Source organism: Budorcas taxicolor, chromosome 8 (assembly GCF_023091745.1).
Source record: "Budorcas taxicolor isolate Tak-1 chromosome 8, Takin1.1, whole genome shotgun sequence".
Classification (NCBI taxonomy): domain Eukaryota; kingdom Metazoa; phylum Chordata; class Mammalia; order Artiodactyla; family Bovidae; genus Budorcas; species Budorcas taxicolor.
Genome location: NC_068917.1, coordinates 94,035,001 through 94,061,471, shown reverse-complemented (window position 1 = coordinate 94,061,471; position 26,471 = coordinate 94,035,001). Strand labels below are relative to the sequence as shown.

The window sequence follows — 26,471 nt, the reverse complement described above, 5'->3', positions numbered from 1 at the left end:
ATTACAGAGCATTAGTAAGTGATAACTTGGTCCTGTGTTGCTCTCAAGGTACATTTTGGTACTGTGAGAATAAAGCTTTCATTAGAGAAGTACCTTTCAGCTTGATTTTTATTTTACTGCCAGGATTCCATTAAGGTTTCTGATCCTCAGCTTCCAGGATACAGTTCATATACCAAGCCCTTTCTGAAGTTTCCTGCAGTTCTGAAGCTGAGAGATGTTTTTCATTTTGGTTGAAGTTAAACATAGTAAAAAAGATTCATGAGCATGGCCCTGCCCATCAGAACAAGATCCAGTCTCCCCTTCAGTCAGTCTCTCCCATCAGCAATTTTCCATAAGCCTCTTATCCTTCTTCATCAGAGGGCAGACAGACTGAAAACCACAATCACAGAAAACTAACCAATCTGATCACATGGACCACAGCCTTGTCTAACTCAGTGAAACTATGAGTCATGCCATATAGGGCCATCCAAGACGGATGGGTCATGGGGGAGGGTTCTGACAAAACGTGTTCCATTGGAGAAGGGAATGGCAAACCACTTCAGTATTCTTGCCTTGAGAACCCCATGAAGAGTATGAAAAGGCAAAAAAATAGCACACTGAAAGATGAACTCCACAGGTCAATAGGTGCCCAATATGCTACTGGAGATCAGTGGAGAAATAATTCCAGAAAGGATGAAGAGACGGAGCCAAAGCAAAAACAACACCCAGTTGTGGGTGTGACTGGTGATGGAAGTAAAGTCCAATGCTGTAAAGAGCAATATTGCATAGGAAACAGGAATGTTAGGTCCATGAATCAAGGTAAATTGGAAGTGGTCAAACAGGAGATGGCAAGAGTGACCATCGACGTTTTAGAAATGAGTAAACTAAAATGGACTGGAATGGGTGAATTTAACTCAGATGACCATTATACCTACTACTATTGGCAAGAATCCCTTAGAAGAAATGGAGTAGCCATCATAGTCAACAAAAGAGTCCAAAAGGCAGTACTTGGATGCAGTCTCAAAACTGACAGAATGATCTCTGTTCATTTCCAAGGCAAAACATTCAATATCACAGTAACCCAAAACTAATCCCTGACCAGTAATGCTGAAGAAGCTGAAGTTGAACAGTTCTATGAAGATCTACAAGACCTTCAGGAACTAACACCCCCCAAAAAATGTCCATTTTGTTATAGGGAACTGGAATGCAAAAGTAGAAAATCAAGAGATACCTGGAGTAACAGGAAAACTTGGCCTTGGAGTACAGAATGAAGCAGGGCAAAGGCTAATAATAGAGCTTTGCCATAAGAACACACTGGTCATAGCAAACAGCCTCTTCCAGCAACACAAGAGAAGACTCTACACATGGACATCACCAGATGATCAATATCGAAATCAGATGGATTATATTCTTTGCAGCCAAAGATGGAGAAGCTCGATACAGTCAGCAAAAACAAGACCAGGAGCTGACTATGGCTCAGATCATGAACTCCTTATTGCCAAGTTCAGACTTAAATTGAAGAAAGTAGGGAAAACCACTAGACAATTCAGATATGACCTAAATCAAATCCCTTAAGATTACACAGTGGAAGTAAGAAATAGATTCAAGGGATTAGATCTGATAGAGTGCCTGAAGAACTATGGACGAAGGTTCGTGACATTGTACAGGAAGCAGTAATCAAGAACATCCCCGAGAAAAAAATCGAAAGAGACAAAATGATTGTCTGAGGATAACTTACAAATAGCTGTGAAAAGAGAAGTGAAAGGCAAAGGAGAAAAGGAAAGATATACCCATTTGAATGCAGAGTTCCAAAGAAATAGCAAGGAGAGAAAAGAAAGCCTTCCTCAGTGATCAGTTCAAAGAAACAGAGGAAACAATAGAATGGGAAAGACTAGAGATCTCTTCAAGAGAATTAGAGATACCAAGAGAACATTTCATGAAAAGATGGGCACAATAAAGGACAGAAATGGTAGGGACTTAATAGAAGCAGAAGATATTAAGAAGAGGTGGCAAGAACACAGAAGAACTATACAAAAAAGATCTTCATAACCCAGATAATCATGATGATGTGCTCACTGGACTAAAGCCAGATATCCAGGAATATGAAGTCAATTGGACCTTAGGAAACATCACTATGAACAAAGCTAGTGGAGGTGATGGAATTCCAGTTGAGCTATTTCAAATCCTAAAATATGATGCTGTGAAAGTACTGCACTCAATATGCCAGCAAATTTGGAAGCCACAGGACTGGAAAAGGCCAGTTTTCATTCCAACCCCAAAGAAAAGCAATGCCAAAGAATGGTCAAACTACCACACAATTGCACTCATCTCACACGCTAGTAAAGTAATGCTCAAAATTCTCCAAGCCAGGCTTCAACAATACATGAACCATGAATTTCCAGTTGTTCAAGCAGTTTTAGAAAAGGCAGAGGAACCAGATATCAAATTGCCAACATCCACTGGATTATTGAGAAAGCAAGGGAGTTCCAGAAAAACATCTATTTCTGCTGTATTGCCTAGGCCAAAGCCTTTGACTGTGTGGATCACCACAAGCTGTGGAAAATTCTTCAAGAAATGGGAATACCAGACCATTTGACCTGCCTCTTGAGAAATCTATATGCAGGTCAAGAAGCAACAGTTAGAACTGGATGTGGAACAACAGACTGGTTCCAAATCAGGAAAGGAGTAGGTTAAGGCTGTATATTGTCACCCTGCTTATTTAATTTCTATGCAGAGTACATCATGAGAAATGCTGGGCTGGATGAAGCACAAGCTGGAATCAAGATTGCTATGAGAAAAATCAATAACCTCAGATACGCAGATGACACCACTCTTATGGCAGAAAGTGAAAAAGAACTAAAGAGTCTCTTGATGAAAGTGAAAAAGGAGAGTGAAAAAGTGGCTTAAAACTCGACATTCAGAAAACTAAAATCACAGCATCTAGTCCCATCACTTCATGGCCAATAGATGGGGAAACAATGGAAACAGTAGCAGACTACTTCTCTGGGCTCCAAAGTCGCTGCAGATGGTCCCTGCGGCCATGAAATTAAAAGACGCTTGCTCCTTGGAAGAAAAGTTATGACCAACATAGACCTAGACAGCATGTTAAAAAGCAAAGACTACTTTGCCTACAAAGGTCCATCTAGTCAAAGCTACGGTTTTCCATTAGTCATGTATGGATATGAGAGTTGGACTATAAAGAAAGCTGAGCACCAAAGAATTGATGCTTTTGCACTGTGGTGTTGGAGAAGATTCTTGAGAGTCCTTTGGACAGCAAGGAGATCCAACCAGTCCATCCTAAAGGAAATCAGTCCTGAATATTCATTAGAAGGACTGATGCTGAAGCTGAAACTCCAATACTTTGGCCACATGATGCAAAGAACTGACTCATTGGAAAACACCCTGATGCTGGGAAAGATTGAAGGCAGGAGGAGAAGGGGATGACAGAGGATGAGATGGTTAGATGGCATTACCGACTCAATGGACATGAGTCTGAGTAAACTCCTGGAGTTGGTGATGGACAGGGAAGCCTGGCATGCTGCAGTCCGTGGGTGACTGAACTGTAACATAGGCCTCATTGTAACTCAAATACAATACCCCAGAAAGATTATTCATTTTTTCAGATTTTTTTTTAGATTATTTATTTTGAAGTGACTATTTCACTTTCTGGAAGAGTATAAAGATGAAGCGATAGTCATTGCCACCAAGAAGGGAAGCTGACCTACTTAATATATGTCAGTGTGTGACTCAGACAAACCCATCATAAAGGTACTTGCTGCTCAGTGATGAATCTTTGAGGTGTTTAGTGGTGTCCTTCTCTTTTAGAATTTTGATGGCCCCATATTCTCCTCTGAGTTTAGAATCTACTCCTCTGTACTGAATTCCAATGGCCTCATTTTTGGTTCTAAGAGAGGAAAGACTGGACCCAGATGGAACAGAGAAGAGTTGTTCTCTTTACCAAGTTCATTGGACCACCCGGGGGGTCAAAAAGACTTTATTAATTGTTCTGTGGCTCTGATGGTAAAGCGCCTGTCTACAATGTGGGAGACCTGGGTTCATTCCCTGGGTTGGGAAGAAACCCTGGGGAAGGAAATGGCAATCCACCCCAGTACTATTGCCTGGAAAATCCCATGGACAGAGGAGCTTGGTAGGCTACAGTCCATGGGGTCGCAAAGAATCGGACACAACTGAGCGACTTCACTCACTCACTCACTACCTTTCCAAAAAATTTTGAGACAGCTGAAAACAAAGAGTCATTTGCATACACCTTAAACAGTTCCCTGAGAAACTCATTATCCCTTGCCTCCCTTCTAAGTGGAACTCAACTGGTACTGACCACCTTCCTGGGGACCATTTCTGTGCCTATGTTAAAAAATGGGAGAGAATACAAGAAGGATGCACAAAGTGTCTGTTGCTATCTTGAGCCCAGCCAATTCACTGATCCAGTCCAGAAATACTTGCCTTTAAATGATTTTTGCCTGAACTGTCTCCTGGGATGGGAGTGAAACATGAGTCTCTGGAGTTATATTAATAAATCAGACCACAAAGACCTGATTTACATATGCTTCCTATTCCATTTATTAAACACCAGCTATAGACTTTAAAGAGACCTCAACTCTTTTTTCCCCTAGAGTGCTGGACCTCTTATTTGCACTTCTTTATTATGTACTCCCGAGTGTGAAATAATGCCTGATCTCTGGAGAATATGATAGTGATCATGACGGAAAGAATGAAGAATTTTCACATACTGATTAATGAGATCGCCTAGCTCCAACACTTACTGGCTTGTGAACTAGATCAACTTATTTCAACTCTCTGAACCTTCAATTCCTTCATTTGTTAAAATAGGAAACTACCACCCTCTTCAAGTGAAAATGAAAGTGATAGTCGTTCAGTCATGTCCAACTCTTTGCAACCCCATGGACATGGGATTTCCCAGGCAAGAATACTGGAGTGGGTTGTCATTTCCTTCTCCAGGGGACCTTCCCAACTCAGGGATCGAACCTGGGTCTCCTGCATTACAGGCAGATTCTTTACCATCTGAGCCACCAGGGAAGCCCGCCTCCCTCTTCAGGGTGATTATATAGGGTATGGAGAACAATAAATATAATGCCTACACGAAGAAGTCATTTGGAGGACTTCATTCGGTGGTCCAGTGGTTAAGACTCTGCACTTCCGCTACAGGGAGAGTTTGATCCCTGTTTGGGGAACTGAGATCCTACATGTAGCACAACCAAAAAAAAAAAGGTCATTCAGTTAATGTATGGAAAATGAACCTTGACCATTTATCTTTGCACTCAATTCAGAGTCGCTCTGGTTTTGTTGGTCAATTTAACCCCTGGAAAGGTGTCATGCTCTCTGTTAAGAGTGTCTGTTTCCCCTGGTCTGTTCTCTGCAGGTCAGTGAGATGTCACCAAAGCAGGGCCAGCAGCTGCCCAGCTTGGACTACCCCTACTGTCCAGATTTCTGCTACCTAAACAAATGGCACCCTACTCCAGTACTCTTGCCTGGAAAATCCCATGGACGGAGGAGCCTGGTGGGCTGCGGTCCATGGGGTCGTGAAGAGTCGGACACGACTGAGAGACTGCACTTCACTTTTCACTTTCACGCATTGGAGAAGGAAATGGCAACCCACTCCAGTGTTCTTGCCTGGAGAATCCCAGGGACGGGGGAGACTGGTGGGCTGCCATCTATGGGGTCGCAGAGTCAGACATGACTGAAGTGACTTAGCAGCAGCAGCAAACAAAAGCTAGCTGTCAGGCTTAGTGTTTCTTGTCTATTAATAAATTATTTTCTGCTTTTCTTCTTTTGGTCTTAAACATAGGAATGATCCAGAGAAACTAGATGCCTTCATCATGGACAAAGCCCTCCTGGATTATGAAGTGTCAGTAGATGCTGACTGCAAACTTCTAACTGTGGGGAAGCCATTTGCCATAGAAGGTATTAATCAATCATTCTTGATGCACTTCTACTCGGGATGTGCTCAGTTTGCCAATCTAGCAAGTCACAAATGCCAGTGTCAGAGGCAAAGAGCTATTCATCCCTTGTTTTCATTTTCAGCCCTTAAGCACTCAGCTATTAAGTTGCTGAAGTTAGGTATTTATTTTCTACCTATTCCACCAACATACTTTTATCCAATTGTTAGAAAAACAACAACCAAAATATCATTGTTATGCAAACGGTGTTGCTTCAGATATCTGGGAGTGTTGACACAGTGTAGTAAACAGGGAGCCCAGTTTTAATTTAATCGGTATTTTCTCATGGCCAAATCCTATAATGAATCTGATACTAAAACTAGAATGATCGTGTTACAACTAGAAGGACCCCAGTGTTGATTTAATCCAAGCTGCTCAGTTTTATCCACAAGAAAGTTCAGAGACAATATATTATTTTTTCATAATCACACAATTAGATGATAATACTGAAATTAGAATATAAATCTCATAGTCCTTAAATAAATGTTTCCACTAGGTGAAAAATAAGTAGAAAAAATCAACCTCTGTAATTTAGTAACCTCTAGGTGTCCTAAACAAAACTTTGTTTGGGACCTCAGGTTTGTCGTTCTCCCCACTGGCAGCAAATTTTTGCTTTCAACTTGGTCAGCCAATCAATCAAACTTCAGGACCAAAGAAAGATTGCGTTGTCAGTAGCTCCTTTCATTGTGGACAACGGTTGATATATGGAGCAGGTAGTTGGAACCAGCAAATTTCACATCTCCATTTCCCAGCTTCCCTCCTCTGACAGTACACACTGGCTCCCAGAACAGCCATACTCACTTGTCAGAAAGCATTTTGGCTAGAAATAATCCCATAGGGATGCTCAAGTCCTATTTCCAGGAAATTATACTTTCTTGTATGTTAACTAGCATATCAAGACTATTCAGATTCCAGTTGCCCAACTACAATTGGTCTCTGTCTCTCCTAAACACATCAGCAGGTTTTTTTTTCATCTTCATTTTTGTGAGAATGTAACAGCTGATGCTGTTTCTTTGAACCTTCTCCTAAGAAAAATCAATCCCCTCGCCAGGCAAAGTGACCTCCACCTTAGCCTGGAATAGAACACAGGAAGAGAGACATTTAGCAATAGGGGTCTTCTGTTGAGACAACAGTGACAGAAACATAATTGTGTAGCAGGGCACAAAAAGAGAAACCAAAGAAAAACTAGAAAACCAAAAGAACATTGATTATATAACCACATTTCGATGTAACAGTGGAAAATTTCCCATTTGTGTGGCATCTGAGTAAATGGAAAGGATATTATTTCCTTTTTCTCTCCTAGATACACTGGGTAATTGAAGTCCCTTTTGCCATTAGCAGCTGTTAACAATTAATCATTTGTAGTGGGTAAAAAAAATGAGGGACCCTTGTCTTCCACCTTTGTTTTCAGGGGGCAAGTCTATCTTGTCAAAAGGCAGTGGTGAAATGGCTTGTTTGCCTCTGCTAGACCCCAGTGCCAGATGCCACACAATCAATTCCCCACTGGTTTCCTGTTTACATTTCCATCTGTGCTCATGAGACTTGGTGTCTTACAGTCTCCATCATCTCCAGACACCACATTGTTTTCCAAGGGAATAAATACAAAATGGCACAGGGAAACACTCTCTCTGCAAGACAGCAGAAAGACCATAGACTGGAAAACATAGAATATTCTCATCATTGTTGGTTTATTCTTTAAAAAGCCACTGCTTTTTTTTCTGGGTGATGTGCAAATCAGAAATTTTAATTCAATACAGCCTCTGTGAACAAGTTTACAATCTAAAAGCAGAACTTGGTAAAACACAAAGTAAGGATACTTATAAGTTACAGAAAACAATGTGATAGAGATACTAATAAAACTCTTGACTGTGGCTTTAAAGAAAAAGTGAATCTAATAGCTTTTAATGGAATATTTCTCTCTTCATGAAATTATTTTTAAAAATTATATTTTCATAATGCTGGAGAAAATACAAAAAAAATATTATATGCTTTTCATTAACAACATTTAGTTTTTTTGAATTTATGAAAATGTGTACTTTATTATTAACTAGCTAGACTTTATAGGCATAAAATATCACAAAAGCCATTTATGAACAATTTTTACCTATTTAGCTTACAGGAATGTCCCATATGTCTGTATTCTCTCACAGGATCTAGTACAATGCAAGGCATATAACAGTTATGTAATAAATGATTTATTACCCTATTATATAACTCATTAGGTTGTATTAGACTAAGTACCTAATCACTTCCTTATGTAGGTAATCAAAAGTATCCTGAAAAGTCTGCATATACTTTCCAAAGTGTTTAAATGATTTTGGGAACTTAGGAGGGAAGATGGAATCCATTGATTCCTTCATGCTGAAGGTACATTCACTCTCTGTTCACTTCAGTCACTCAGTCATGTCCAACTCTTTGTGACCCCAGAGACTGCAGCACGCCAAGCCTCCCTGTCCATCACCAACTCCCAGAGTTTACTCAAACTCATGCCCATTGAGTCAGTTATGCCATCACTCTTGGTAGTAATGGCATTATATCAACTCAGCGTGACTACTAAATACCCTTCCCAACTTCACCATTCTGCATTTATTTAACACCTAAAGGTCAATGCGCGGCAAATGAGAGACAACAGTCCACATTGACTTTGAAACCATTCCGTGAGTCTTCAGTGCAGCAAACCAAAATTATTAAAAATTCAAGAACATGTGGAAAGTCTCTGGTCTTATTAAAAACTGTATACCAGGGACACAAAGATATATTGTGTGCTCTGAAAAAAGAAAGTGTTGAGATAATTGAATACATGTCCCAAATTTATGCATTGGAGTAAACCGACAGTAAAGGTCAAATGAGAAGAAAGAGTAATGGAACTGCACAGTAATGATTTGTGACCTTTCTGCCAAAGACCTTTGCTTGTTTTTGAGTTTGTTCTTTTACTTGCTTTCCACTAATTATTTAGTACAGCACTTGAAGCACTAGCTCTGGGGTCTTGAGTGCTTAGGTTAGAATAGAGTTGCTGTTCCCAAATAACTGTGTTAGTTGGGCAAGTCACAATCTGTTCTTCAGCTTCCTCATCTGCATAATGGGTTTGTGAATAGTACATCTAGGACAGAGTTGCTGTGATGATTAAGTAAAATAATACATGTAAAGCATGTTCAAGCACATAGTGAAAGTGACAGTGAGAGTGTTAATGGCTCACTAGTGTCCGACTCCTTGTGACCCCTTGGACTGTAGACCACCAGGCTTCTCATCCATAGCATTTTCAAGGCAAGAATACTAGAGTGGGTTGCAATTTCCTTCTCCAAAGGATTTTCCTGACCCAGGGATCAAACCCAGTTCTCCTGTATTGCAGGTAGATTCTTTTCCATCGGAGCCACTAGGCTACTATTCAATATATTGAATTAAAAGATTGAGACCAATTTACTATAAAATTATCCAGAGATAGATCGCCTTCATATATCTTAGCTTCTTCCACACACTCTGTCTCCACTTTGATGTGCTGAGGATAAGGGAAACCCATTTTTAAAGTCTCCTTTAAGTTTAGAACTATTCCAAAATATGCTCAGCCATTGCCCTGGAGTAGCTAATTATTGTATTCCTAGGACAGACTGTAAAACTGAATTGATCTTTCTTCCAGAGGTGTTTTTAACACTAAGATCTTATTTTCAAAATATCTATTTTCCAACCACATTTCAGGAAGATTTTTGTAGTCTACGAATTTCTAACTATACACTTGCTAGCCCAAATACATTTCTACCACTCTTAGCTTAGTAAAGCTGATTTATCCATGGGGAAAATATCAGAATTCTATTCTGAAAATTGTTCTCTTGGGCTATTAAGCTGTATCCAATTTCCAGGGTGCCTGAAGCCTTCATCTCTAGGGTTGAAGGATTCCATTTTGCTTCATCCATCAACCACAAAATAGTCAGCCTCATCTTTATTGCAAAGCCAAATTTCTAATGATAATGAAAGCAATTCAGGCTGCTAAGTTGAGTCAGCAATTTAAAGATAAGAATTATTTGACCAATGAACACAATCAAATTTGAAAAACAGCTGACAAAGAGGACAGAAATAAAATCTTCAAGGTTTTACTATTTTATGTTTCTGAATAAAATTGATTTTTATGTCTTTTAACACATACCTCTTCTAATTGCCACATAACTATTTTTCCTGTTTTTCCCTATATTTCATATGCATAGTTTTAATTAGCTAATAATAATTGTTATTAATGCCAATAATTATTAAAATATTAATGCTTAATATATGTATTAAAATTAAAATTTTAAAAGAATGGTAATCTATTTTTAGCACTCAATTACATATTAACCTTAACATGATGAAGTAGAGTGATTGAATATTAATTATTTCCTATGTAGCAATTTTTTCTAAATGCCTCTGCAATTTCAACATAACATTTTCCCTTAAGGTAATTTTTATACTTCTGTTGTAATGCCAAAATTCTATTCTTAAAATATGTAAATGTATATCATAACTATTAATTTTAGATTTTTCAACTTTCATAAAGATTCTTCTTAAAGATTTCTTAAAGTTAAAAAAATTTGAAACTTTCTTTGTATCCATGGGGTTGCAAAGAGTTGGACATAACTGAGCAACCAACACTGCTACACTGCAAACTCTATAGCACTTGGCTGAGTGTCTGAGACAGAATAGCATTCAGCCTCTACTTGTGAAAGTGATGAATAGGTGTCCAAAAAATGGTGATCGAGTGAAAAACAAAAACAATTCTGCAATGATTACATCAACTTGGACTGGAATTACTGACTTTAAGAGGATTTTTAGGAGAAGCAATATAATCAGGAAGGATCCTTGCTAGTTAATTTTCTCATTTATGTACAATCATATACCAGTTGGGGCTGTACTTATGCTGTATTTACACAATTTATGAAAAGTTTACAACAAAATCTGCCCATGAAAAATATATATATTTGTATCTGCTGAATTCAAGCCACCAGTTCACACTGAAGAAATCAAAGAGGAAGTTAAAAAAAATTAAAACAAAGCAAAAGCACAATGGTCCAAAACCTATGGGATACAACAAAAGTAGTTCTAAGATGAAAGTTTATAGCAATACACTCTTACCTCAAGAAAAATCTCATTAAACAATCTAACCTTATATCTAAAACAACTAGAGGAAGAAGAACAAACAAACCACCAGTTAGATGATTGTATGTTTTTACTGTATTGCCTGGCTTGGGGATATTATAGCAATAGGATTGTAGTGATAGAGGCTCTTTGAAGGGGAGGAATATGTCAAATATTCCTTTGCCTTGGTCTCATGCTATAATGGATACATTGGAAGAAGCACTGCTTTTTATACTCAAGCAGACCCAATTTCAAATGCTAGCTTTGCCAACTGTGATCTTTGTGACATTAGGCCATTTATTTACTCAGTCTTTAAGTCTCTGCTCCTTGGAAGAAAAGCTATGGCCAACATAGATAGCATATTAAAAAGCAGAGACATTACTTTGCCAACAAGGTCCATCTAGTCAAAGCTATGGTTTTTCCAGTAGTCATGTATGGATAAGTGAGTTGGACTATAAAGAAAGCTGAGCACCAAAGAATTGATGCTTTTGAACTGTGGTGGTGTTGCAGAAGACTCTTAAGAGTACCCTGGACTACAGGGGGATCCAACCAGTCAATCTTAAAGGAAAACAGCCCTGAATATTCATTGGAAGGACTGATGCTGAAGCTGAAACTCCAATACTTTGGCCACCTGATGTGAAGAACTGACTCATTGGAAAAGACCCTGATGCTGGGAAAGATTGAGGGCAGGAGGAGAAAGGGACAACAGAGGGCGAGATTGTTGGATGGCATCACTGACTCAATGGACATGAGTTTGAGCAAGCTCCAGAAGTTGGTGATGGACAAGGAAGCCTGGATTGCTGCAGTCCATGGGGTTGCAGAGTCAGACACGACTGAGCAACTGACCTGAACTAAGTAATACATATCCTACATGGGTGGTATCTGGCACACAGTAGGGCTCAGTATGTTCAGGTTCTCATTATTAGAGCCCCAGAAGGATTTAACTGACCTGTATGCCACAATCTAGTATGCAGTCTTAAACTATTGTGTGATCTATAAACTGGAGTAAGGCATGTAAGGGGATCTTCCCAACCCAGGAATCGAACGCAGGTCTCCCGCATTGCAGGCAGACACTACTGTCTGAGCCACCAGGGAAGCCCTTCCATTACTGAGCAGTACTTGGCAAATAGTTAGCCCTCTATAGTATTAGAAATTGTTGTTATTTAAGTTATTGCCTCAGGAGGAAAAAATACAAATTATTCAGCAAACCTGGCCTAATCTGACCACACTCACCAGATAGTTCCAAGTCCTTACTTGTTTGTATAAGTCTCCGTCCTTCTCCCACAAGCTGGTACAACCTTAGATGTCTCAGTTGTAATGAAATAATCATTATGCAGTACATTGTTTAGTATCTGCCTCCCTAAGAGGATATGTGCCATGACAGCAGGGACTATATTTACCTTACTTACTGCTAAATCCCAACCACTTAACACAGTGCCTATTCACTCAGTAAATATTCATTGAATGGATGAATGAGTGAATGAATAAATGTGTGAATGTCAGTGAATATTATTATACACATGACTAGTATTGTGCCTGACATGTAAATAGGTAGTGAATGAATGTGCAACTGAATTGTCAATAGCATTCATTATAATAAACATTTCTAAAGAAACTTTGTTACTTCCTTATAGTTACCCATTACTTTTTTTTTTTTAATTGTTGTTTTATGATAACATCAGCTGAAGGACAGACTGCCCGGGTAAAGTCTTTTATTGTCAGTCTTGCCTTTCAAACCAGAACTACTATGCACAAAATAGGCACTCAAAATAGCTCTTTGAATGGAAAATTCTAATCATGCTCTTGACATTGTCATCATTTCCTTGACTCTCCATTGTTAAGGAACAAACAAATCTACCAAGGGGAAAAAGCAAACAGCTCTTTAAAATGCAAACTTTTTTCTGTATTATTTATTTCTTCTCTTTTATTAGTTATACACAAATCTCAAGCCTCATATATTTTTTTAAAAAGGACTGGTGTAATCAGAGGAGGAGATGGACTAGTGAACACATGGCCTTGACTTTCCTGCAGTGAATTACATGACCAGAGCCCAGAAAGAGAAGCTCTGGACTCTCGTGTGCTAAGATCACAAAACCTGAGCTGTGACCAGAAAAGCTGCACCAAAGTTTTCCCGAGTGAAGTGACACAATGTGCCCAGAGACCCAAGTCACTGCCCTGTCCTGAGCTGGAGACGGACTCCTCACCCCAGGAAGACCACCCCTGTTTGACTGCTGCCTTCCTAGGTGGTCCCTAAAAAGCCTAACACTGTTACCAGGAGCAACAGAAATCAAGCCCTGAGCCTTTAGAGTGGGAGCACTGATTCCAAGACCCTAGACTACCAGAGAACTAACCCTGCTGCTACTGCTACTGCTGCTAAGTCATTTCAATCATGTCCGACTCTGTGAAACCCCATAGACAGCAGCCCACAAGGCTCCGCTGTCCCTGGGATTCTCTAGGCAAGAACACTGGAGTGGGTTGCCATTTCCTCCTCCAATGCATGAAAGTGAAAAGTAAAAGTGAAGTCGCTCAGTCATGTCCAACTCTTCACGACCCCATGGACTGCAGCCTACCAGGATCCTCCACCTATGGGATTTTCCAGGCAAGAGTACTAGAGTGGGTTGCCCTAGAGAGTATCAAATAGGGAGAGCTCACACAAAGGAAACCACTTGAATACAAGATCCAACATCACCCAACCACCAGTAACACTTTGTGCAGGACTCCTCATCTAAACAACAAACAAAACAAAAATACAAAGCCAGTCAACATCAGACAGGATTACCACCTCACTCAGCTTGCCCATCAGAGGAAAAACAAACAAACAAAATCTCAGCACAAATCTCACCCTAGATGAAGCTTACACAAAACACTGGACCAATCTCAGGAGGGCAGAAACCAAAAGGAAGAAAGAATTTGACCTTCTTCAAGGAAAGAATTCAACTTTTCTTGAAGCCTGGGAAAAGGAGACCTCAAACACAATAAGTTAAAAGAAAAAAAAAATAATGAAAAGGCAGAGAAATACTACACAAATGAAGAAACAAACTAGAAACACAAAGTCCAAATAAATGAACAGGAAATAGGCAAACTACCTGAAAAAGAATTCATAAAAATGATAGTAAAGATTATCAAAAACCTTGAAAACAAAATGGAGAAAATATAAGAATCAATTAACATAGACTTAGAAGAATTAAAGAATAAACTTACAGAGACAAACAACACAATTACTGAAATTAAAAATACTCTAGAAGGAATCAATAGCAGAATATCTGAAGCAGAACGAATCAGTGAGCTAGAAGATAAAATGGTGGAAATAACTTCTGAAGAGCAGAATAAAGTAAAAGAATGAAAAGAACCAAGGACAGTCCCAGAGACCTCTGGGACAATATCAAAAGCATCAACATTTGAATTATAGAGGTCCCAGAAGAAGAAGAGAAAAATAAAGGGTATAAGAAAATTTTTGACGAGATTATAGTTGAAAATTTCCCCAATATGGAAAAGGAAATAGTCAATCAAGTCCAAGAGGCACAAAGAGTCCCATACAGGATAAACCCAAGAAGAAGCACTCCAAGACACACTAATCAAACTAACAAAGACGAAACACAAAGAATACTAAAAGCAGCAAGGGAGAAGCAACAAGTAATATACAAGGGAAACCCCATATGCTTAATAGCTGATCTTTCAGCAGAAACTCTGCAGGCCAGAAAGGAAAGGCAGGATATATTTAAAGTACTGAAAGAGAAAAATCTACAACCAAGATTACTGTAACCAGCAAGGATCTCATTCAAAATTGATGGAGAAATAAAAAGCTTTTCAGAGAAGCAAACGTTAAGAGAATTCAGTACTATCAAACCAGCTTTACAGCAAATGTTAAAGGGACTTATATAGTCAAGAAATACAAGAGAAGAAAAAAGATCTACAAAATCAACCCCAAAAAATTAAGAAAATGGCAAAAGGAACATATATATATATATATATATATATATATATATATATATATATATAATCAATAATTACTTTAAATGTAAATGGATTAAATGCTCCAATGAAAAGACACAGACTGGCTGAATGGATACAAAACAAGACCCATATATATGCTGTCTACAAGAAACCCACTTAAGACCTCAAGACACATAGGGACTGAAAGTGAGAGGATGGAAAAATATATTCCATGTAAATGGGAAGCAAAAGAAAGCTGGAGTAGCAATCCTCGTATCAGACAAAATAGACCTTAAAATTAGTGAAATTACAAGAGATAAGGAAGGATACTACATAATGATCAAGGGATCAATCCAAGAGGAAGACATAACAATTGGAAATATCTATGCACCCAACATAGAAGCACTTCAATACATAAGACAAACACTAACAGACATAAAAGGAGAAATTGACAGTAACACAATAATGGTAGGAGACTTAAACACCTCACTCACACCAATGGACAGATCATCATAATACAAAATTAATAAGGAAATCAAGTCTTAAATGATACATTAGATGAGATGGATCTCATTGATAACTTCAAGACATTCCATCCAAAAGCAGAAGAATATACCTTCTTCTCAAGTGCACATGGAACATTCTCCAGGATAGATCATATCTTGGGTCACAAAAGAAACCTCAGTAAATTTAAGAAAATTGAAATTGTATCAAGCATCATCTTCTCCAACCACAATGCTATGAGACTAGATATCAATTACAAGAAAAAACTGTAAGAAACACGAACACATGGAGATGAAGCAATCTGTTTCTAAATAACCAACAGGTTACTGAAAAAATCAAAAGGGAAATCGAAACATTTCTAGAAACAAATGACAATGAAAACACCACAACTCAAAACCTATGGGAAGCAGCAAAAGCAGTTCTAAGAGAGGAGTTTATAGCAATACAATCCCACCTCAAGAAACAAGAAAAACATTGAATAGACAACCTAACTTTACACCTAAAACAACTGGAAAAAGAAGAACAAAATTTAAAAACCAAACAAAAAAATTAGTAGAAGGAAAGAAATCATAAAGATCCGAGCAGAAATAAATGAAAAAGAAATGAAAGAAACAATAGTAAAGATTAATAAAACTAGAAGATGGTTCTTTGAGAAGATTAACAAAATTGACAAACCTTTAGCAAGACTCATTAAGAAGATAAGAGAGAAGAATCAAATCAACAAAATTAGAAATGAAAAAGGAGAGATTCCAACAGACAATGCACAAATACAAAGGATTATAAGAGAGATTATGAACAACTATATGGCAATAAAATAGATAACCTGGAAGAAATGGAGAGATTCTTAGGAAAGTTCAATCTTCCACGACTGAACCAGGAAGCAATAGAAATTATTACAAGCACTGAAATGGAAGCTGTGATCAAAAATCCCCCAAAAAACAAAAGCCCAGGAGAAGATGGCTTCACAGGAGAAGTCTAACAAACATTTGCTGCTGCTGCTGCTAACTCACTTCAGTTGTCTGACTCCTTGCAACCCCATAGATGGCAGCCCACCAAGCTCCCCCATCCCTGGGATTCTCCAGGAAAGAACACTGGAGTGGGTTGCCATTTCCTCCTCCAATGCGTGAAAGTGAAAAGTGAAAGTGAAGTCACTCAGTCGTGTCTGACTCTTCACAACACCATGGACTTCAGCCTACCAGGTTCCTCCATCCATGGGATTTTCCAGGCAAGAGTGCTGGAGTGGGGTGCCATTGCCTTCTCCTATCAAATGTTTAGAGAAGAGCTAATGCCTATCCTTCTAAAACTCTTTCAAAAACTTGCAGAGGAAGGAACACTTCCAAGTTCATTCTATGAGGCCACCATTACCCTGATACCAAAACCAGACAAAAACAACACAAAAAAGGAAACTACAGGCCAATAGATGCAAAAATACTCAAAAAATTTTAGCAAACAGAATTCAGCAACACATCAAAAAGCTCATACACCACGATCAAGTTGGATTTATTCCAGGAATGCCAGGATTCTTCAATATATACACAAATCAATCAATGTGATACACCATATTAACAAACTGAAAGATAAAAATCATTTGATCATCTCAATAGATGCAGAAAGAGCCTTTGAAAAAATTCAGTACCCATTTATTACTAAAACTCTTCAAAAACTGTGCCTAGAAGGAACCTAACTAAACATAGTAAAGGCCATATATGAAGCTGAAACTCCAATACTTTGGCTACCTCATGCAAAGAGTTGACTCATTGGAAAAGACCCTGATGCTGGGAGGAATTGGGGGCAAGAGGAGAAGAGGACAACAGAGGATGAGATGGCTGGATGGCATCATTGACTCGATGGACATGAGTTAGACTGAACTCCAGGAGTTGGTGATGGACAGGGAGGCCTGGCGTACTGCGATTCATGGAGTTGCAGAGTCGGACATGACTGAGTGACTTAACTGAACTGAACAAAAAACATTATTCTCAATGGTGAAAAACTGAAAACATTCCCCCTAAGATCAGGAACAAGGCAAGATTGCCCCCTTTCACCACTATTATTCAACACAGTTCTGGAAGTCCTAGATTCAGCAATCAGAGAAGAAAAAGAAATAAAACGAATCCAGATCAGAAAAGAAGTAAAGCTCTCACTGTCTGCAGATGACATAATACTGTACATCAGTTCAGTTCAGTTCAGTCGCTCAGTCGTGTCCGGCTCTTTGCGACCCCATGAACCACAGCATGCCAGGCCTCCCTGTCTGTCACCAATTGCTGGAGTCTACCCATACCCATATCCATTGAGTCGGTGATGCCATCCAGCCATTTCATCCTCTGTCATCCCCTTCCCCTCCTGCCCTCAATCTTTCCTAGCATCAGGGTCTTTTCAAATGAGTCAGCTCTTCGCATCAGGTGGCCAAAGTATTGGAGTTTCAGCTTCAACATCAGTCCTTACAATGAACACCCAGGACTGATCTACTTTAGGATGGACTGGTTGGATCTCTTTGCAGTCCATGGGACTCTCAAGTCTTCTCCAACACCACAGTTCAAAAGCATCAATTCTTCAGCACTCAGCTTTCTTCACAGTCCAACTCTCACATCCATAAACGACCACTGGAAAAACCATAGCCTTGACTAGACGGACCTTTGTTGGCAAAGTAATGTCTCTGCTTTTTAATATGCTGTCTAGGTTGGTCATAACTTTCCTTCCAAGGAGTAAGCGTCTTTTAATTTCATGGCTGCAATCACCATTTGCAGTGATTCTGAAACTCCCCTCCCCCCCAAAAAATAAAGTCAGCCACTGTTTCCACTGTTTCCCCATCTATTTCCCATGAAGTGATGGGACCAGATGCCATGATCTTCATTTTCTGAATGTTGAGCTTTAGGCCAACTTTTTCACTCTCCTCTTTCACTTTCATCAAGAGGCTTTTTAGTTCCTCCTCACTTTCTGCCATAAGGGTGGTGTCATCTGCATATCTGAGGTTATTGATATTTCTTCTGGCAATCTTGATTCCAGCTTGCGCTTCCTCCAGCCCAGTGTTTCTCATGATGTACTCTGCATATAAGTTAAGTAAGCAGGGTGACAATATACAGCCTTGACGTACTCCTTTTCCTATTTGGAACCAGTCTGTTGTTCCATGTCCAGTTCTAACTGCTGCTTCCTGACCTGCATACAGGTTTCTCAAGAGGCAGGTCAGGTGATCTGGTATTCATAGAAAACCCTAAGGATACTGTCAGAAAATTACTAGAGCTAATCAGTGAATTTAGCAAAGTTGCAGGATACAAAATCAATACACAGAAATCACTTGCATTTCTATGTACTAACAATGAATAATCAGAAAGAGAAATTAAGAAATCAATCCCATTCACCATTGAAACAAAAATAATTAAATATCTAGGAGTAAACTTACCTAAGGAGACAAAAGAACTGTACACAGAAAATTATAAGACACTGATGAAAGAAATCAAAGATGACATAAACAGATAAAGAGATATGCCATGTTCCTGGGTAGGAAGAATCAATATTGTGAAAATGACTGTAGTACAAAAGGTAATCTGCAGATTTAATGCAATCCCTATCAAATTACCAAGGCATTTTTCACAGAACTAGAACAAAAAATTCACAATTCATATGGAAACACAAAAGACCCCAAATAGCCAAGAAAGTCTTGAGAAAGTAGAATGGAGCTGGAGGAATCAACCTTCCTGACTTCAGATTATAGTACAAAGCTACAGTCATCAAGACAATATGGCACTGGCACAAAAACAGAAATATAAACCAATGGAACAAGATAGAAAGCCCAGAAATACACCCATGCACCTATGGGTATCTTAATTTTGACAAAGGAGGCAAGAATATACAATGGGGCAAAGACAGCCTCTTCCATAAATGGTGCTGGGAAAACTGGACAGATACATGTAAAAGAATGAAATTAGAATGCCATACTCAAAGATAAACTCAAAATGGATTATAAAACTCTTAGAGGAAAACATAGGCAGAACACTCGATGACATAAATTGAAGCAAGATCCTCTATGATTCTCATCGTAGAATAATGGAAATAAAAACAAAAGTAAATAAGTGGGACCTGATTAAACTTAAAAGTTTTTCACAGCAAAGGAAACTATAAGCAAGGTGAAAAGACAACCCTCAGAATGAGGGAAAATAATACCAAATGAAATGACTGACAAAGGATTAATTTCCAAAATATACAAGCAGCTCATAGAACTCAATACCAGAAAAACAAACTACCCAGTCAAAAACTGGGGAAAGACCTAAACAGACATTTCTCCAAAGAAGACATACAGTTAGCTAACAAACACATGAAAAGTTGTTCAACATCACTCATTATTGGAGAAATGCAAATCAAAACTACAATGAGATATCACCTCACACAAGTCAGAATGGCCCTCATCAAAAAGTCTACAAACAATAAATGCTAGAGAGGGTGTGGAGAAAAGGGAACACTCTTGCACTATTGGTGGGAATGTAAACTGATACAGCCACTATGCCAAAGCCTTTGACTGTGTGGATCACAGTAAACTGTGGAAAATTCTGAAAGGGATGGGAATAACAGACCACCTGACCTGTCTCTTGAGAAACCTATATGCCGGTCAGGAAGCAGCAGTTAGAACTGGACATGGAACAACAGACTGGTTCCAAATAGGACAAGGAGTACGTCAAGGCTGTATATTGTCACCCTGCTTATTTAACTTCTATGCAGAGTACATCATGAGAAACGATGGACTGGAAGAAACACAAGCTGGAATCACGATTGCCAGGAGAAATATTAATAACCTCAGATATGCAGATGACACCACCCTTATGGCAGAAAGTGAAGAGGAGCTAAAAAGCCTCTTAATGAAAGTGGAGAGTGAAAAAGTTGGCCTAAAGCTCAACATTCAGAAAATGAAGATCATGGCATCCAGTCCCATCACTTCATGGGAAATAGAAGGAGAAACAGTGGAAACAATGTCAGACTTTATTTTGGGGGCTCCAGAATCACTGCAGATGGTGACTGCAGCCATGAAATTAAAAGACGCTTACTCCTTGGAAGAAAAGTTATGACCAACCTAGATAGTATATTCAAAAGCAGAGACATTACTTTGCCAACTAAGGTCCGTCTAGTCAAGGCTATGGTTTTTCCTGTGGTCATGTATGGATGTGAGAGTTGGACTGTGAAGAAAGCTGAGCACTGAAGAACTGATGCTTTTGAACTGTGGTGTTGGAGTAGACTCTTGAGAGTCCCATGGACTGCAAGGAGATCCAACCAGTCCATTCTGAAGGAGATCAACCCTGGGATTTCTTTGGAAGGAATGATGCTAAAGCTGAAACTCCAGTACTTTGGCCACCTCATGCGAAGAGTTGACTCATTGGAAAAGACTCTGATGCTGGGAGGGATTGGGGGCAGGAGGAGAACGGGACGACAGAGGATGAGATGGCTGGATGGCATCACTGACTCAATGGACATGAGTCTGAGTGAACTCGGGGAGTTGGTGATGGACAGGGAGGCCTGGCGTGCTGCAATTCATGGGGTCGCAAAGAGTCAGACACGACTGAGCAACTGAACTGAACTGAACTGACAGCCACTGTGGAAGACGGTATGGAGATTTCTCAAAAAACTAAGACGGTGAGGAGCTTCCTCAAAACCATCATATGACCCAACAATCCCACTCCTAGGCATATACCCTGAGGACACCAAAATTGAAAGAGACACAAGTATCTCATTGTTCACTGCAGCACTATTTACAATAGCTAGAACACTGAAGCATCCTAGATATCCAAGGACAGATGAATGGATAAAGAAGTTGTGGTACATATACACAATGGAATATTACTCAGCGATGAAAAAGAATGCATTTGCATCAGTTCTGGTGAGGTGGGTGAACCTAGAACCTATTATAGAGAGTGAAGTAAGTCAGAAAGAGAAAGATAAACATTTTATTCTAACACATATATACAGAATCTAGAAAAATGGTACTGAATAATTTATTTACAGGGAAGCAATAGAGAAACAGACATAGAGAATAGACTTATGGACATGGGGAGAGGGGAGGAGAGAGCGAGATGTATGGAAAGAGTAGCATGGGAGCTTATATTACCATATGTAAAATAGATAGCCAACAGGAATTTGTTGTATGACTTAGGAAACTCAAACAGGGGCTCTGTATCAGCATTGAGGGGTGGGATGGGGAGGGATATGGGACGGAGTTTCAAAAGGGAGGGGATATATGTATACCTATGGCTGATTCATGTTGAGTTTTGACAGAAAACAACAAAATTCTGTAAAGCAATTATCCTTCAATGAAAAATAAATCAATTTTTAAAAAGGGCTTGTGTATCTACAATTTTAAAAAAGAACAAAAACTAATGTCTTTGGAAATAAATTGTAAGATGGAAACATCATAGCAAACATTTGTTTCCATGAAGTATCTTTGGATGTCTTTAACATTTAAAAAATTTTATTTTATATTATAGTTGATTTACAATGTTGTGTTAATTTCAAGTATATAGCAAAGTGATTTAGTTATATGGATAAATATATCTATTATTTTTCAGATTCTTTTCCCATCTAGGTTATTACAGAGTATTGAGTAGAGTTCCCTATGCTAAACAGTAGGTCCTTGCCGACTATCTATTTATATAAAGTTATGTGCATATGTTTTTTGTCTCTTGGTTTCTTTGCCTTCATTTTTAAATTATTTTATTAATTTTTATTGGAGTATCACTGCTTTACAATGTGTTAGTTTCTGCTGTACATATCTATATTCTTGACAGTCTTTTGTCTTTGCATGTGAAAAAGAGAGCTAGCTATATTTTCAGTTTGTCTCCCTCAATCATCTTGACAGCAATACATCTTTTTTTGACTATACAATCCAATAGCTAAAGACAAAATGTAGGTAATTAGCTCTTTCACATGGCTTGTCAATGAGATTAACAGTGAACTAACAGTTTGGAAACCAAGTAAAGACCCAGACCAAGTGAAGATACAGAGTCAAAGCCAATTAATTAACTCTGACAACAAATTACATCTTCTTCAAGCTCCTCCTTCATCCTTTCCCCTGACTCTCTTGCCTTGAATAACTGTTGTCCCAGATATTTGGTTTATCATTTTCTTGATTTTTTCTAAATATACTTCTATCACATATATATGAATTCCTAAAAGTATACTGGTTTGTTTTTAATGTCTTTGCATTTACACAATGGATTCATGCTGCAATCTTCTGAGACTGATCTTTTTACTTAGTGTTGCTAAGAGTCATCCATATTATTCCATACCATTCATATGTTTCACACTATACAACATTTCATTGTATAAATATTTCACATTTATTTACCCATTCTCTTGTTAACATTTAGGTTATTTCCAATTTTTGCTGTTATAAAAAATGCCTCTAAGAACATCCTTAAACATATCTCCTGGTCTAGTTGTGGAGGAGTTCTTTAGGAATGTACTTACAGTTGTTTGTCTTAAAGCATATAAATCTTCAGCTATATAAAGCGAAAGCAAACAACTTTCCAAAGTGAGTACATCAGTTTGCATTCCCACAAGCAATGAATAAGTGATCTTACTGATCTTCATTTGCTTCAACACTTGTTTTTACCAGACTCCTTTTTTTGACAAGTTTTTGTTGATATTTTAGTACTTATGCTATACTGTACATTCACAAGGCCTCATTCTATTATTAAAAATAAAAGTAAAAGAGGGTTATGCATGACCAATGATGAGAGTATTTCATAGACCAGGAATTGTTATTTAACTAATTTTGTGTATTTAAGGTCCAGATGAGGGTTTCTGGGAGAAGTAAATAGGGAATCCTAGCCCTAGTAAAGACCTGAAAGATGGCTTCTGAAAAATACCTTGAAGGGGAGGGCAGAAAGCCTTGGAATACAATGTGCCCCTGCTACACAGTACACAAATCATTTCTCTCCTTTCTGGACTCATCTCTTTTACTCAGAGAAGTAGCAGATCTAAGGTAATCATACCTAGGACATTTCTGAGTCCTTTGAGGGAAAGATGGTGAAAGCTTACTATGTCCTTGTTACCAGGTCTGACAGCAATATCAGGTGTGGTGGCAACAACTCAGGAAATTCTTAAGTGAAACACTCATCTGAGATTGTATTTTCTTCTAGGGTACGGCATTGGTCTCCCTCCCAACTCTCCTTTTACCTCCAATATATCCGAGCTAATCAGTCAATACAAATCACACGGGTTTATGGATGTGCTCCATGACAAGTGGTATAAGGTGGTTCCCTGTGGCAAGAGAAGTTTTGCTGTCACTGAGGTAAGGGGGAAACTGCTGATAATGTTGATGCTTTGTATAGCTTTACCTTGAAGAATATTAGAAAATGCTGTCATATGTGTCAGTGGCCAATAATCTAGGCTATTACATCTTCTAGGATTCACCATGATATTTGCAGCTGCTGTTTAGTCGCTAAGTTGTGTACAACTCTTTGCAACTCTATGGACCATAGCCCACCAGGTTCCTGTGTCCATGGGATTTCCCAGGCAAGAATACTAGGTGGGCTGTCATTTCCTTTTCCAGGGACCATGATATTTAGATTACTCCTAATTTCACGTGAAGAATGACTATCTAATAGGAATTTTCAGTAAAACAAATTTGTCTTGGATTTTACTGTGATGCTACTTTGATGAGTAAATGTCTGAATTTCTATCTTTTCCCTACATATTATATCCACAAATGCAGAAGAAATGCTATTCTGCATTACAGTAATAGTATCTGAGACTGACATTAACAGTGTTTTGTTTAACTGTTAATTGCTGGTCATGATGTGGATCGCAAAATATCCTCAAGATCTAATTTTCCAGGGGTCCAGTGATGGATCCTCCTTAGAGAAACAGATATAACCAGGTAATTCTCAGATAATCCTAGATATTTTTCAACTGAAAACAATCAACTCACTTTTTTCATGTATAGGAAGCTAATATGCAGAGATCCTAAGTGATTTGCCCAAGGCACACAAATAACCAGAAAATACATCTTTCTATCATAACACTCTGCCTTTATGATATAATTAGAAAGAAAACTGCAAAGTGAGTCAGAGATTGGATAATTAAGATAGGAGACTAAAAGAGCGTAATAAGAGCCAGACTCCAGTATTTAAAAGAGAAGGCAAATAAAACAGTACAAGGTCAGCCTGACATTTAAAAAAAATCTAAAGCTGATAATAATGACTCCCAAGAGCCTCTCTTCACCAACAACTCTCGAATTTGTATTTAAACAACAACTCTTCTTCTGAGCTCTAGAACCATGTATCTACCTTCCTGTTTGACACCTCACCTGGACCACTGCAAAAGTCTCCTCACTAGTCTCTCTGTTTTCATGCCTGCCTTTCTCCAGTGTGTTTTCCACAAGGCAGATCCGTTCCTACTTAAGCCTGCAGTGGCTTCCGTGTTAATTAAGGAACCATCTGAAATGCTGAACATGCCCTGCAATGCCCTGAGAGACTTGACCCTGCCTATTTCCTCAGCCTCATTCATGCCACTTTCCTTCTGGCTCATTACAGCCCCACCAAGATGGTCATTTCAGATGGAGATACATCAGTGGCTTTCCTGCCTTAAGGTGTTAGCACATGCTGTTGCATCCTTCTTCCTAATTACTATTCCTCCCCCCACCCTCCCAACATTAACCCTGCTAAGTGCCTTCTCATTATAAACTCTCAGCTGAAATCCCCCTTCTTCAGAGCCTTCCCACAATCCCTGATGCAATCCGAATCATTGTTGTTGTTCAGCCACTAAGTTGTGTCTGACTGTTTGTGACCCCATGGACTGCAGCACACTAGGCTTCTCTGTCCTTTATTATTTCCCGGAGTTTGCTCAAATTTATGTCCATTGAGTCAGTGATGCTATCTATCTCATCCTCTGCTGCCCTCTTCTATCTCTCTTTATGATCGCATAGCTTATTGAGACGGAGAAGGCAATGGCACCCCACTCCAGCACTCTTGCCTGGAAAATCCCATGGACGGAGGAGCCTGGTAGGCTGCAGTCCATGGGGTCGCTAAGAGTCAGACACAACTGAGTGACTTCACTTTCACTTTTCACTTTCATGCACTGGAGAAGGAAATGGCAACCCACTCCAGTGTTTTTGCCTGGAGAATCCCAGGGATGGGGGAGCCTGGTGGGCTGCCATCTATGGGGTCGCACAGGGTCGGACATTACTGAAGCGACTTAGCAGCAGCAGCAGCTTATTGAGAAGACAGTCACTGAGTAAAGATTTAAAGGAAGGAAGCAGGAAACTAAGGAATTAGAAAACTAGCATGCTCTGTTTCTTACCATGTGACAAAAACTGTATTTGGGACGTTAACTCATTGGTTCTCACTACAACCCTGTAAGGCAAGAATTTTTATATTTATTTGGAGATATTTTCACTTTCAGTTCAGTTCAGTTCAGTCACTCAGTCATGTCTGACTCTTTGCAACCCCATGAATTGCAGCATGCCAGGCCTCCCTGTCATTTTCACTTTAGAAAAAGCTAAAAGAAATAAAACTTGGTTTGGTCAGCTGAATTAATTCAACCAAGAAAATAAACAAGCTGATCACTTAAATTATGTAAAGCAACAATCATTTGGCATTTCCTACCACTTGCTGTGACCAGGGCTAATTCAAGCCAAAATCTCCAAGTGATCAAAGCTGACAGCAAGACATTAGATAAGATGAAGGGAGCCTCCCCATCATGTCCCCAAAGCCAGCAACATGGAATGATTTGCACCTCTCTGATCACAAGCACATCTCTAGGTTGTGCCATTTCAGAGGACCATGAGACCAAGACATCATCTGGATGGACAATCTGGCTCCCAGGACGAGCCTCTCAGGGTACAGGGCTCTTCAGACTCAGAACCTAACTCCACTTGGACACATAGAGGGAAACATACATAGACTCATAAGCACTAACATAAATCTAATTCCAGTGTAAAATATCTAACACAAAACGTAATAGATTTGAAGCCATACACTTTAGGACTTGCATACTGGC

General features: G+C 39.0%; 1 protein-coding gene across 1 annotated transcript in view; it reads left to right on the top strand.

The window, feature by feature from the left end:
* The window catches only part of GRIN3A (glutamate ionotropic receptor NMDA type subunit 3A), a 198,335-nt gene that overhangs the window by 129,629 nt on the left and 42,235 nt on the right, over positions 1-26,471 (top strand). The window contains exons 5-6 of the mRNA XM_052644556.1: positions 5,804-5,919; positions 23,612-23,763. Coding sequence (XP_052500516.1) covers positions 5,804-5,919; positions 23,612-23,763 — 268 coding nt within the window. The remainder of the gene's footprint in view (positions 1-5,803; positions 5,920-23,611; positions 23,764-26,471) is intronic.